Source organism: Ctenopharyngodon idella, chromosome 20 (genome assembly GCF_019924925.1).
Source record: "Ctenopharyngodon idella isolate HZGC_01 chromosome 20, HZGC01, whole genome shotgun sequence".
NCBI classification, from domain to species: domain Eukaryota; kingdom Metazoa; phylum Chordata; class Actinopteri; order Cypriniformes; family Xenocyprididae; genus Ctenopharyngodon; species Ctenopharyngodon idella.
Window position 1 is genome coordinate 3,355,781 of NC_067239.1, and position 15,232 is coordinate 3,371,012.

Here is a 15,232-nt window from a genome sequence, read left to right on the forward strand (position 1 = left end):
AACCTTTCACACCTCTGCCGGGTATGAGACCTAATCTTCATTATTCTTTTATCATTATTCTTTTGTTTATATTCAGAGGCCATTAGCCTTTATTCTGGCATTATGGCTTTCCACATCCACATCGCTTTGATGCCAATATACACTTATCCACCTAATATAAATAGTCTTTTTAGAAAACAAAACAAAACATTTTCTTATGAACTTATGTGAATTCTTTTGACATCATACATCATGAAATATAACTAACATTAGAGCTACAATTAGCATAAAGCTGTAATAACTTCCTATTGTGATCTAATGTGGATTTCAGTCATATAATGTTGTTGAAATATGTTATGTATAGCCTTTTATATGCAGCTAATCACTACACCTGCTTAGCATTTAGAATGTAAACATCCGTTATTGATAATACCCCAGATCTCATGAAAATCACACACAAATCATATACTATCGTAATCATTTGTTTATTAGCTTCTTTGGGTTGGTTTTTTAAGGAGCTCTGAACGAGGAAGTGTACAGGATAACGTCATCTGGACGGGCAGGAATTATGGTCACATTATATGATTGACAAGTCTAGTTCATAATGCACACAAACCCGGACAGGTCAGACAGACAGGTCAGACAGACACTTAAAAAAAAGTGTAAATAAAGCATCTGCCAAATGAATGCAATTAAATAATGCAATTAAAGTTCTTATGCAGTTCACAGTTAATCCTGACATCAAGGCTAAGAAGTATTGTTGTGAAGATTTGTAAATAAACGTGTCAAAGCTTTGAGTCAGTTGATCTGCCTCTCAAAACCAGTCTGAAGAAAATAAAATGATGATAGATTGTTCATTTTAGTATGAGCTGTTCCTTTAACCTGCTTGCAAACACAGCTACAGATGAAAGATTGCCAGAGAGAAGGAGATGGGGCGAACGAAAATCTGCTGACAGTACCAAGTTATTCTTCTATCGCATGGCCTCCTTATCTTGTACAATCATTTCAGAAAACATTTGGGCATGCTTGCTCAATCCTTCCTATAATCTCCTTTTCAGTCAATCTGGAGCTAAATCGTTTGTCTCAATTTGTATTAGAAACGTGTGCATGTGAGCTCTAGACCCTTTGACTTTTTGCTGAGAGTAACAGTTGTGCATAATTCTTAAAAACTGTGTGTATAGCCTTTTAAGTTTCATTAGGCTAATTGCCAGGCTCTTTAAATCACATCTGTATAAATATTCCATCTCTCTCCCTCTTCCTTACCTACTTCCCTCAAACGCACACATGCAGCATACTGATCAGCTGTGGAGCTAAAGGCTGAGTCTGCACACCCAAACCTCTCCGGAGACTGAGAATCCCAGACCTACACTTTGTTCTTCTACACAAATTCATTCTGTTAGTAAAAGAGCTTTAATGTTTTATGGTATATACGCAAACTGACAGCATTCCCTTAAGACAAGTCATCAAAGAACTCTGTACATCCTGGAGGAAGAAAAAAGGTACTGTTTCACTGGTGACCTAATATTTCGCGGCCTTCCTCAGATGTATTGAGATCTGAATCTCACCACAAGGCTGCTTTGTGAATAATATTTTGTGTACATAATATGTAAGCCAAACAGTTCCTCATGATTACTCAGCTAACAAAAATGTGTTCTACGAACATGTTGCTAACATTGCAATTAGGTTATGAAAACATAATTTCTGATTGTTCTCTGACCGTTTAAAACATTCAGTTATTTTCAGCATTTAAAAAACAAAAATTGTGAACGTTAAGGGAACATTCCGTTTTATTATTTTTCAAACATTATGTTAACTTTACTTTTTACTGTTTTTGGAATATTCTGAAACAAGTAGTAATATTAAAAAAAAACAAAAAACAGACGAATATGCAACTAAAATGTTTCACCAAAAAAAGATCAATAAATGATGTATAAATAAAGTTTTTGTGCCAACATTTTGAGAACATTATTAAACATCAGGGGCCAGTTGCATGAACATAGCCTTTTTACAAGATGTAATATAGTCTCTGGTGTCCCCAGAATGTGTCTGTGAAGTTTCAGCTAAAAATACCCCACAGATCATTTATTATACCATTTTGTAAATGCTATTTTTGAACGGAAGGAAAAACATGCTGTTTTCGTGCATGGGTCTTTAAATGCAAATGAGCTGCTGCTCCCCGCCCCCTGCTTTCCAGAAGAGGGCGGAGCCTGTACAGCTTACGCCTCAGATATTCTGCCAAAAACTAAAACATCTGTTTTATCTTGGTTTTGATTATTATCTTATTCGCAGTCACGCTCATGTGACATTGCAGTTCCTCCTCATCATGAAAGTTAATTATTTGCATGCGTTTTAAAGCCATAACAGATTAATCTTCATATATATGGTTTTCTGAGTGCACACATCTGAAGCACGCACACACAGAAAGCTGACTGTAAGACAGGCGCGTCGTGTGAGTATTAAACTAAGTTCTCTTTCTCGTCTTATTGCACTTAAACTGTGAAATACACACAAGGTTATGTCAAAAACACAAATTTCACAAACACAGTCGGTTATGTCTGTGAACGTAATGATCTATTAACATTACTGAAGAATGTTTGCTCATAACTTTGAGGGAACCTTGCCAGAACATTAGCCAAAGTTCATAGAACGTTCCCTGTTAGCTGGGTAGAATATATAAATGAATATATCGCTTTTGCCTGTAAAAATTACAGATATCATCAACATCCCTTTGAACATTCGCTTCTAGTCTGCCATTTCAGCTTCTCACGCATACAAACACACATTCATCTTTGTTGAGTCTCTTCGCTCGAAGTGTTATTATTAATGCCAAATATTCGCACAGCCAAAGGCTGGTTGGGGGTTGCATTCCTCAAATTAACAAAACTAGATTTTGCTCCAAAATGACTTCACTCCATACCTGTACTACAAGATTATTTAAAAACACTGCAGCCTGGAGTGTTTGGTGCCTGTGATGTTGCACATATCTCATATTTCTTATTAAAAAACAGCTTCAGAACAGTCAAAACACACACAGCACAGCACAGTACTGGCAATGCCAGCGATTCTGTGAAGTTGATGAATGCTCACACAGCTCAAACTGGCATATGTGATTCTTTGTAAAACTGATAATTAGAGAATGCCTTTAATTCACCTGCTGCTTGATCCATCAGTGCGGTAAAAACATCAGCTGAGAAATGAGGATCAGTCAGCCAAACAGTCATCCACTGATTACACACACAACACATGAATATACATATGAATGCAGTGCCATTCACAACGGAAAGGTCTGAGGTCTCAGTCTGTGATTTAATAAAGGAGGGACCACTGTGCTGTCTCCATCAGATTGTCTTCACGTCTCCAGATATGCATTTATAACTCAATCTATATGTATTGTAACCCACTCTCTACAGGGCATGCATTTATATCAGTCAGCCGCACTGATTCAAAATCCATCTGCATTTGAAGTCGGTTCCAAGAAGAAAGTGTGGTTTTGTCATTTATGTTTGCACCGTCGTCACGTATACTCAGTCTGCTAATAAGCTGAGAAAACTTCATCTCACATCTGAATTTACCATGAAATGATAAACAACAGTTCTGAGGATATTTTCAGAGTTCATAAATGAGGAAAACAAGCTGTAAATATAAGTAATAATAAGTCTTGTGGAAGTCATATGATATCAGTATGACCTAACCACAGTAGACATTGAGAGAGATAATATTTAGATAAGTGGGGGGGAGCCTTTAGGGGTCCTGTAAGAAACTGTCGTACATTTTATATGCATCAGTTCAATTTGAGGACAAATTTAAGAGAGCTTTTTCAGTCATCACACTGAACGGAGTAAAAAGAAAAATATCTTTGACTCTGACTTTTACCTGAGCGTTTTAGATGTGACACTGTCTCAGTCCGCATCACATTCACATTGGTGTTTTTAGGAAGCCAAACAATCTGATTTGACTTAAAAAATCATCATTGAAATTTTGGGTCTACAGACTGGACTTAGATAAAGCCAGGATTAGGCCTTAGTTCAATTAGGACATTTAAGTATAGCTTTTATAAACATTACTGGTGTGCATCTTGAGACAAAACAATGGCACTGATATATTTTAAGATATGTCTGTGCAAGATGCTCTTAGTTAAAACAAACATGCATTTTAGTCTGGGACTAGGCTTAAAGGGTTAGTTCACCTGAAAATGAAAATTCTGTCATTATTTACTCACCCTCATGTCGTTCCACACCCGTAAGACTTTCGTTCATCTTCAGAGCACAAATGGAGATCTTTTTGATGAAATCTGAGAGCTTTCTCTCCCTCCATAATTATCACTTTGACACTTCAAAAAGTTCATAAAGAGATCATAAAACTAATAAAAGACTAAATTCAATCTGTTCATCATATAAAGCGATCGAGTCTCTTCAGAAAATTTGGACTAAACCGCTCAATTCATAGTTTTACAATCTCTTTATGATCTTTTTGAAGCGTCAAAGAAGTGGTAGATGCATATCTGTGTATGGAGGGACAGAAAGCTCTCGGATTTCATCAAAAAGACTTTATTTGTGTTTCGAAGATGAACTAAAGTCTTACGGGTGTGGAACGACATGAGGGTGAGTAATTAATGACAGAATTTCCATTTTTGGGTAAACTAACCCTTTAAGCCTAGTCTGTGAAACCGGAGGTTAATGTAGAAATTCAGATCTCACAGTGTAAAGCTATAAAATAAACAGTAAATATACAGAAAGTAACTGCTTAAACTGAATTAACTAAATTATTTTTTAAACAATTAACTCATTGACTATAAATTTATTTAAACAATTTACAGGCCCCGTAAGGCATTAAGACAAGCTTTCAAAGATTTTGAAAATATTTTATCCATTTATCCCAACAAATCTGCTGTATCTTCATTCCATTCTAATAATAATATTATGTTTATATTACATATTGCGAATCGCAACTAACGGCTCAGTCCACCGCTCACCCCTCCCTTTTAAAGTACAAAGAGAAGCTACGGTGGCCGACACAGATGAAGATGTCGTCATCTGAGACAGCAGAGAGTAGCCAATGAGCAGTTTGTCCGTTTAGGGCTACTGTAGAAACATGCCGCGCAAAACGGAGATTTCGATGTAAGGGGACCAGCGGTGTATGTAGATAGAAATGGCTCATTCTAAGATAATAAAAAAAGAACGGTTCATTATGTAAGGTCTTTATTCACCACTGAAAGCATAGGTATGTATATTATATTGCATTTCTGTCAATAGATCCTCCTAAATATTACACACTGGACCTTTAACTCCAAGACAAAAACATATTACTATTGTACACTGTAAAATGTAAAATGAATAGTTAATTACTAAAGGACAGTAGTAAAATTGCAATACTTTTATGTCTTCATTTCTTCACTTGCAGCTTTTATTTTAGGGGAAAACTGCACTGAGTCCTTTCTTTTAGAGCAAGGGTTTTCAACAGGGGGTCAAATGCGGTATTTCAAGTGGTCTGCCAATTACTGTTTGACCTCAGACTAATACAGCACTTGTTCCACTGCTAAGTTTGGTAACATGAGGTCTCTGTATCTACTAATGCAGCTTTGGGTCACCATGATTTTGCTAAGTAAGACATGTTCCTGGATCAACATATTTTGTTGATCGTGGAACAACATTCCTGTCCAAAAATGTAGTCTTAACCATATTCCTAAACCTAACCCTACTATAACTTATCCATAAAATCAGAGTGAAATGACAGGTGAATAACAGATGTATAAGCACCTAAACCTGGTTGTAAGCCTAAACGTGACATAAACGGTAAACTCGTCCCTCGAATCTGATTGGTTGATTGGAATGTTGTTCCAGGATCAACAAAGATGTTGAACCAGAAACATGTTGTACTTGGTGAAATCAGGTTCACTGGCAGCCTTGGCCTGAAAGACTGAAGACCTTTATTTAGAGTGAACCACAAAACCCAACAAACTAATGTAAGTGTCAATCACTGTGTGATTTCCAAAGCTTGATTGTACAGAAAGCATTTTTTTTCTTAAGATTTACAAGAAACAGCCTATATATCATAAACATTCCTGATTATAATCACACAAACTGACTGTATTAACTGTCTGCAGAGGGTTTTAAACAGTATTATGTGCTTTCCTGTCTGTTTTGATACAGTATGCCCCAGTGTCTGGCACTTTCATGTTTTCATCACAGTAATATACTTCCTAAGTATGATGAACTGTTAAAGCACTATAAGAATGTATGTCAATTTACTATATTGATAGAAGGAGGGGCTGCAGTCAGGGACGGGTGAAGGAGGAAAGAAAGTGTTACACTGCTCTTCATCTATGAGATGAGAAGCACAACAGACTCCAGGCTCAGACCACAGGCACAGCTAAAGGCTGTTATCAATGAACTTCAATGGGAAATGCACTAGTAAAACTGCAGATTTAGAAGGAAAAGGCATTAAATATAATTTAAGGTATTTATTAGATTACTGGAATATTTTAAATATTAATATGAGCTAAACAAAATTATCATAGTATGGTTTGTTGGTCTCTGTTTCAGTAACTGTAGATCTGTGGTTGAAGAGAGTTTCACTGCGGCAGCAGCAGGAGTGTTGTAACACAGGGCGGGAAATGAGCTAGAGCTGGGAGAAATCACCGTCGCACATGACCTCCATCCCTCTGTGTGACAGTAAAAGCTGTAAGTCTCACTATAAAAAAAACATAAAGGTTTCATGTACAAAAGTACAGTAAAATATCACACCTGGCTTGCAATTTGAGATTATGTTAATGGATGTTAAATGATAGAACTGGTTACATCTGAATCAGCAGTTTCTCTTGTTTTCATCTTAAAAAAGGATTAAAAAAATATATAGTGGTTGATCATACATGAAGGGTTGTAACCATGTACTTATACTGGACCCACAAAAATGGTACAAAATAGGACAAAATTACATGCATTTATTGGCGAGGACATTGCATACACTCCGACTGACTTTATATCAGCTTAATGATATTTTCTATGGCCTAACCCAACCTAATCCTCAACCTACCCATCACAGAAACATGTGCAAAACACTAGATTTAAATAAAACATGTTTTGGCCAATTTATGAACCTTTTTAACTGAAGACCAGTAAAATGTCCTTACTAGTTGGTTGTCATATTATTTCACTATATAAGTGAGAACATTTGGCCCTTACAAGTACAGCCAAACCTGTACACACACACGCTGGGTTACCAACATGCCGCATTTTTACTTTTTTAATTTTACAAGTTGTTTTTCTCATGGGCACAAAAAAATAAATAAATAAATAAAATAAAATCACAAAGCCAAAAGTGTCTGGTATTATGTCCTTTTATTGTTCTATATTTCATAGTTCTATTGTTCTCTCTCTCTCTCTCATATAATATTTTATTTATTTATTTATTATATATGTATATATATATATATATATATATATATATATATACACACATACATACATACATACATACATACACAGTATCTCACAGAAGTGAGTACACGCCTCACATTTTTGTAAATATTTTATTATATCTTTTCATGTGACAACACTGAAGAAATGACACTTTGCTACAATGTAAAGTAGTGAGTGTACAGCTTGTATAACAGTGTAAATTTGCTGTCTCTTCAAAATAACTCAACACACAGCCATTAATGTCTAAACCGCTGGCCACAAAATTGAGTACACCCCTAAGTGAAAATGTCCAAATTGGGCCCAAAGTGTCAATATTTTGTGTGGCCACCATTATTTTCCAGCACTGCCTTAACCCTCTTGGGCATGGAGTTCACCAGAGCTTCACAGGTTGTCACTGGAGTCCTCTTCCACTCCTCCATGTTAGAGACGTTGCGCTCCTCCACCTTCCGTTTGAGGATGCCCCACAGATGCTCCATAGGGTTTAGGTCTGGAGACATGTTTGGCCAGTCCATCACCTTTACTCTCAGCTTCTTTAGCAAGGCAGTGGTCGTCTTGGAGGTGTGTTTGGGGTCGTTATCATGTTGGAATACTGCCATGCGACCCAGTCTCCGAAGGGAAGGGATCATGCTCTGCTCATTCATGGTTCCCTCAATGAACTGTAGCTCCCCAGTGCCGGCAGCACTCATGCAGCCCCAGACCATGACACTCCCACCACCATGCTTGACTGAAGGCAAGACACACTTGTCTTTGCACTCCTCACCTGGTTGCCGCCACACACACTTGACACCATCTGAACTAAATAAGTTTATCTTGGTCTCATCAGACCACAGGACATGGTTCCTTAATCTGCTTGTCTTCAGCAAACTGTTTGCGGGCTTTCTTGTGCATCATCTTTAGAAGAGGCTACCTTCTGGGACGACAGCCATGCAGACCAATTAGATGCAGTGTGCGGCGTATGGTCTGAGCACTGACAGGCTGACCCCCCACCCCTTCAACCTCTGCAGCAATGCTGGCAGCACTCATACCTCTATTTCCCAAACACAGCCTCTGGATATGACGCTGAGCACGTGCACTCAACTTCTTTGGTCGACCATGGTGAGGCCTGTTCTGAGTGGAACCTGTCCTGTTAAACCGCTGTATGGTCTTGGCCACCGTGCTGCAGCTCAGTTTCAGGGTCTTGGCAATCTTCTTATAGCCTACGCCATCTTTATGTAGAGCAACAATTCTTTTTTTTCAGATCCTCAGAGTTCTTTGCCATGAGGTGCCATGTTGAACTTCCAGTGACCAGTATGAGAGAGTGAGAGCGATAACACCAAATTTAACACACCTGCTCCCCATTCACACCTGAGACCTTGTAACACTAACGAGTCACAGGACAACGGGGAGAGAAAATGGCTAATTGGGCCCAATTTGGACATTTTCACTTAGGGGTGTACTCAATTTTGTGGCCAGCGGTTTAGACATTAATGGCTGTGTGTTGAGTTATTTTGAAGGGACAGCAAATTTACACTGTTATACAAGCTGTACACTCACTACTTTACATTGTAGCAAAGTGTCATTTCTTCAGTGTTGTCACATGAAAAGATATAATAAAATATTTACAAAAATGTGAGGGGTGTACTCACTTCTGTGAGATACTAATATATATATATATATATATATATATATATATATATATATATATATATATATATATATATATATATATATCACACACCACGTTCCAACTTTTTATGCAAGTGACATATCAGTAAGATTTCAGTTCAATAAACATTCAGATTTTAGTTTTTCTAAGAAAATGTTTGTTTGTTTATTTATTTATCCATGTCTTTTTAGATAACTGGTATCAATCTCAGACAAAATAATTTGCTGTCTATGGTCTATGGAAACCCTACTTAGAGGTTGTTCCACATTATTAAGCAAGTCACAGTTCTCACGCAATATGGGGAGGAAGAAAGATCTTTCTGAAGATGAAAAGCATGAAATGGTCCGATGTTGTGCAAAAGGCATGAAAACAACTAATATTGTGTGAAAAGTGAATGGAGATTATCAAATTATCATAAGATTTGTGAGTGATTTAGAGCACAGCAGAACTCAGTCAGATAAAGGCTTTTTAATGAAAGTTCCTGTCAAAAAAATTAATTGTATTAAAAGGGCAGCTATAAAAAGCCAGTGTTGAGCAGCAAACAGGTATTTGAAGCTGCTGGTGTCTCTGGAGTCTCAAGAAGCTCTCCATGCAGGCTGGCAGTTGTGCGTAAAGATGCATTTTAGCCACCACTAACCAAACCTCACAAAGAGAAACATTTACAGTGGGTGTAGAAATACATTTTCAAACAGTTTTATTGCTGTGGTGTTTTTTTGCAGCATGGGATAGTGCATAGTGCATTGTATTTCAGAAGACACTATCCTCCTTTTTATACCATAGCTGAAAATGGCCAGTTATGAACTCCACATCTCTTGCAAAAGTCATTTTAATACCCTCAGAGACCCTAAAGGGACCTTCCATCTCACTTCTCAATATTCCAGCCCAAATCATCACCAGCTAACTCCTCGCTGACGTCGCAGTCTTGTTGGAACGTGGTGGCCATTCACCAACCATCCAGAAATCCATCCATTTAGACCATCCATTATAGTACGGCATTAATCAGTGAATAAAACTATTTAAAAATGAGTCTTCATGTATTTCTAAACCCACTGTAAATGTTTCTATTTGTGAGCTTTGGTTTGGAGAGGCTGAAATGCATCTTTATGCACAACTGCCAGCCTGCATGGAGAGCTTCTTGAGACTCCAGAGACACCAGCAGCTTCAAATACCCGTTTGCTGCTCAACACTGGCTTTTTTTTTTTTATAGCTGCCCTTTTAATACAATTAATTTTTTTGACAGGAACTTTCATTAATAAGCCTTTATCTGACCGAGTTCTGCTGTGCTCTAAATCACTCACAAATCTTATGATAATTCGATAATCTCCATTCAGTTTTCACACAATATTAGTTGTTTTCATGCCTTTTGCACAACATTGCACCATTTCATGCTTTTCATCTTCAGAAAGATCTTTCTTCCTCCCCATATTGCATGAGAACTGTGACTTGCTTAATAATGTGGAACAACCTCTAAGTAGGGTTTCCATAGACCTGGCAAATTATTTTGTCTGAAATGGATACCAGTTATCTAAAAAGACATGGATAAATAAACAAACATTTTCTTAGAAAAACTAAAATCTGAATGTTTATTCTACTGAAATCTTAATGATATGTCACTTGCATAATAATTTGGAATGCGGTATATATATATATATATATATATATATATATATATATATATATATATATATATACATACATTTTAATACAATTTTTACAAATGAGGACTTCCCTAAAAGGATGTTGTCAGATTTAACTCAGTTCTGGGTACAGTTATGCATCCAAAATATGATTAAGTAGATACAGTAGACACATACAGTACACACAAAGATGACTTCTAAATTTGGTAACCTAAACCTAACGCATATTATAACAGAAAACTTTATGCATTTTTACAATTTTAAACATACTATATTATTATTATTAGGCTATTATTATTATTATTATTATTATTAACAAATGAGGCCATCCCTAAAAGGAGGTTTTAGGATACTTTTGTAAGGTTTATCTCATATCTGAATACACATTTGTCCCCAAAATATATACAAGGTAAACGCGCAAGCACGCACACACGCACGCACGCACGCACGCACGCACGCACGCACACACACACACACACACACACACACACACACACACACACACACACACACATTCTGTTATGTTTTTAGAGTCGTTAGCTATTGCTGTTAGAGTTGCTCTATCGATATATTTATTTTTAAATCGTTTTCTTTTATTTATTTATATTTTTTAATTAAAATGAAATGAGCGAAGGGAGGCGATAAATATTCTGAAATATAAGTAGCCTACATTTGATTGCAACAATAAAGTCACTTAAAAATTGTAAAATGTAGGCTACATGTGTATTTGTTGTTACAAACACCCAAGTAGTGGGGTTGATAGTGACAGCACTCTGTGTTTGACAATTATGCAGTTTATGAATAAGTTATAAACTGCATTAATTTGCAGCAGGTAAACATGGAGATGAAATATTAAAGTTTGAAACATACACTGCAAAATAACTCTTGAGATACAGACTTTTAAGCAAAATGTGTTACAACACTCCCCCGGTCTCAATGCGAAGAGAAGCGCAACACTCACAGCCAATAAGCGCACAATCCTTCAGCTTCTTTCATTCACTAATAAGAACAAATCCTGGGAAAACACAAACACGTGAGTTTGAGGCGCTGGATTACAACTAATCAACAAGTGTATGGGGTGTATGCATGATGAATGCCATCGTGAGACACCAAAACTGAAGAGAAAAGCGGAATAATAGCAGACACTCGGGTTTCTGGCGCGCGTCTTACCAGCACCAAACTCTCGCGTCCACACCTGCCCCGTGCGCGCGCTATCTATCCACATGCACCTGCTCGCCTGGACATATTCGATGTCATCACTCAGCAAATTCCTTCAATGCAAAGTGGGTTCAAACAACCCTGACTTCCACTCAACATCACCCTCTTACCATGGCAGCGGTCAGCCTCGCCTCTCCTCGGGAAGCCGAAGGGATTCCTCCGCTTTATCCGTCAAAGCTCCGCAGTTCGGACCCACATCGCGGTGGCACGCGCAGTCGAGTGGATGCGCGTGGGAGACCAAAAGCGAGATCAGACCTTCCGGTGGTGATCAGAGTTTTTCCTCAAAACTGTGTGCGCAAACGCACGTGCAGGTGATCCCGAGGGGTTCACAGTGAGTTGTGAATGACCCCCCCTCCCCTTTCTATAAAAGAGCTGTTGTACTGAATGTCTGATGTGCGCGACGGTTAAGAAACATTTTGACGACAGCGCGCGTTACTGTAATGCAGCCTCACACACACTACACTAGATCAAGTGCAAAACTATTAGTGCTTTAAGGCTGCTTTTTTTCTTATTCAAAATTGAATGTATGAATAATTACAATAAGCAAATAATAAAAAAGAAAACAGAAGACATGGAAAGGAAAGGAACGGAAAGACACGAACGGAGATGAAAAGGAAAGAGGAAAGAACGAAACGCAACAGAAAGGAAGGGTAAGGGAAAAGAAAACAAAGAGGGGGACAAAATTGCATTTAATGAATAAAATATCGGCAAGCCTTCAGGATAACCAGAGATTAGCTTTAACCTATTTAATCCCATCCACCATTTGTGAGGAAAAATTACTTTTGAGTTGAAAGGGTCTAAAAAGAAGTTGTTGCTGTATTAAAATACACAGCTTTGAGCACAAATTAAGGCAGACTGAATTTCAATTATTTTTGACGACTTTGTTAAAAAATACAACCACTTAAAAAAAAAAAAAAAAAAAAAAACGTAAACCACTATAAACCGTGCTGTGATTCCGCACACGAGCGCGCGCGCACGCACATCAAATCGAACGTGAGCGCTCATGCAATCTGAAGCGCATGGAATTATGCAGTGGCGGGAAGCGTGTACGCGGAGGTTCACCGGGCTGAACAATCCTTTCCTCCAGCGTAATTTTACCGTTGACAGTTTATCACACATACACATATGTTCAAGGTCTATTTTTAGTTAAGCCTTTATCCAGAATACCTTTACAACTAACTGTAACTAAATAAACTTAATCATGTGATTTACAGTAGCACGATGATTTAATGTAGACCATGCCGTTTCTTTTAATGTTTGTGAATTAAAAGAATAATGTTAGTCAATTAGTTAAACAATCGTTCCAAATGTTCATTTGGACCTGAGCAGATATAAATGAATGTTCAATAACTGAAATAAACTGTTTACAAACTCTTTACAAGACATGTGGATTCAGATATCTAGAATGTTGTTTTTTAAGGGATAGTGCACCCAAAATGAAGATTCTGTCATCATTTACTCGCCCTCAAGTTGTTCCAAACCTGTATTAATTTCTTCAAAATATGATATTTAGAAGGATATTGGTAACCAAACAGCTGTGGGGCACCATTGACTTCCATAGTATTTTTTCCCCATACTATGGAAGTCAGTGATGCCGTCAACTGTTTGATTACAAACATTCTTCTGAATATAGGCTATTCTTTTGTATTCAGCAGAAGAAAGAAATTAATACACCCTTGGAACAACTTGAGGGTGAGTAAATGACAATTTAAATTTTTGGGTGAACTATCCCTTTAAATCTGGTTATGGCATTTAGGTCAAAGACTATAGAATAACACAAGACGTGTCACTCGTATTGTTTTGAATGGGAGAAAGTGTAACGCGCAATATGGCGGAATAAGTCCCGCCTTCAAAATAAGAGCCAATCGCCGACTGGTAAAGTCATCGCGTCACTGCAGTGGCCGTTAGAAGCACCGGTTTCTATAGAAACAGTCAGACGCGCGCCTCCTAAACGAGGCACAAGAGACGCGCATTTAGGTCTGCGCATGCGCATTAGCTTGATCCAGCCTAAAAAAATAGTTTTTTGTCATGATTCGAGCGTTTGGAAAAAAATGTATGAGACAGCTGTTGTCAGATTTCATTGGTGATTTCAAATATGAAATTTAATCGAAAGCTTGGCAAACAGCTTTGGAGAATTTGATGTTTCCCCATTTAAAGAGATAGGAGTTGCACTTGCATGCCGAGAGGCGTTTCAAAGATGGCCGCCGAGTGAAATGACTTGTCTTAAAGGGACTTTCTTTAGGTTAAAGTCCCCCTGTGGTGAAAATCAAGTTTTTAATGTGCATGTGGTGATTTTAATATGCTTTGAGACAAACAATGTGCAAATTCATAAGTCAACACGATTGCTGAATATTTTCTCTTTAAAACTGCAGTGGAAAAAAGACGGATTTAAATCGCTGGTGTCTGTGACGTCACAAACTACCTTGTAACCAATCACGTCAACGAGCCGACGGGCTTTAGCATATAATTAACTCACCGCTCATGGGAGTTTCAAAGAAGCCAGGTTATCCCGGTATATTTTTCTGTTGATATGAAAAATCGTGTAGATTTAGCAATATGGCGGCTGTATGATGTATATTATGATGTTATGATGAACTATATGTCTTTCTCCACTGACGTTCTGAGTTGTTCAAAGCGTTTGTAAGGATACTGATTGTTAGAAGGCAGCTGACTCTGAGATGACGAACCGGGAACATGGTTTGTGTAACATTAGTAACACAGTATTAGCAGCTGTTTGATCATGTAGTCAAGCAAAAGGCCAATCATATTAATTACATCATGTGTCAAACGTTATAAAAAGCGATAGTGCAGCGTTTACCTCAGTAAGTTGACCGAGTGGATCTCTGAGCCCGTGTGAGTAAGTGGAGGTGGGGCTAATTATCATATTCATAGATCCGCTTATACTAAATAAGTCAAGGGTGTAGAGTTACATTCAAGCTATTTTAAGGCATGAAGAATTTATTATTATTATTTTTTTTTTTTACATGAAAAAATGTTTAAATATGTAATTCTGGTGATCAAACATAAGTTTTAAGGGATAAAATTATTGACTACAGGGGGATTTTAATGTGTTTGTACCAAATGGTGATTATTATCAGAATAGGCCTATTCATGTGCATGTAAATGCAGGAGAAAGGGAAAGCAACACTGAAAAACAACTATAGTTGAGTTTTCAAAGTGGGTAATTTTACTGAAAATTATTCCAGTAATAAACCATCATAATAAAAGAAATCTCAAACCTCAGACGATAATTTCAGATAATTATTATTATTAAAACAGTATGGCAAAAGAAAAACTTTTGTGATTTTGAAAAAAGTTCAGAGATGAAATATTCA

The 15,232-nt window shown here is 37.4% G+C and overlaps 1 protein-coding gene across 1 annotated transcript in view; it reads right to left on the reverse strand.

The window, feature by feature from the left end:
• opn7a (opsin 7, group member a) overlaps positions 1-12,967 on the reverse strand; it is a 35,053-nt gene extending 22,086 nt beyond the window's left edge. Inside the window, exon 1 of the mRNA XM_051874815.1 lies at positions 12,008-12,967. Coding sequence (XP_051730775.1) covers positions 12,008-12,010 — 3 coding nt within the window. The 5' untranslated portion in view covers positions 12,011-12,967. The remainder of the gene's footprint in view (positions 1-12,007) is intronic.
• Between the last annotated feature and the right edge of the window lie 2,265 nt (positions 12,968-15,232).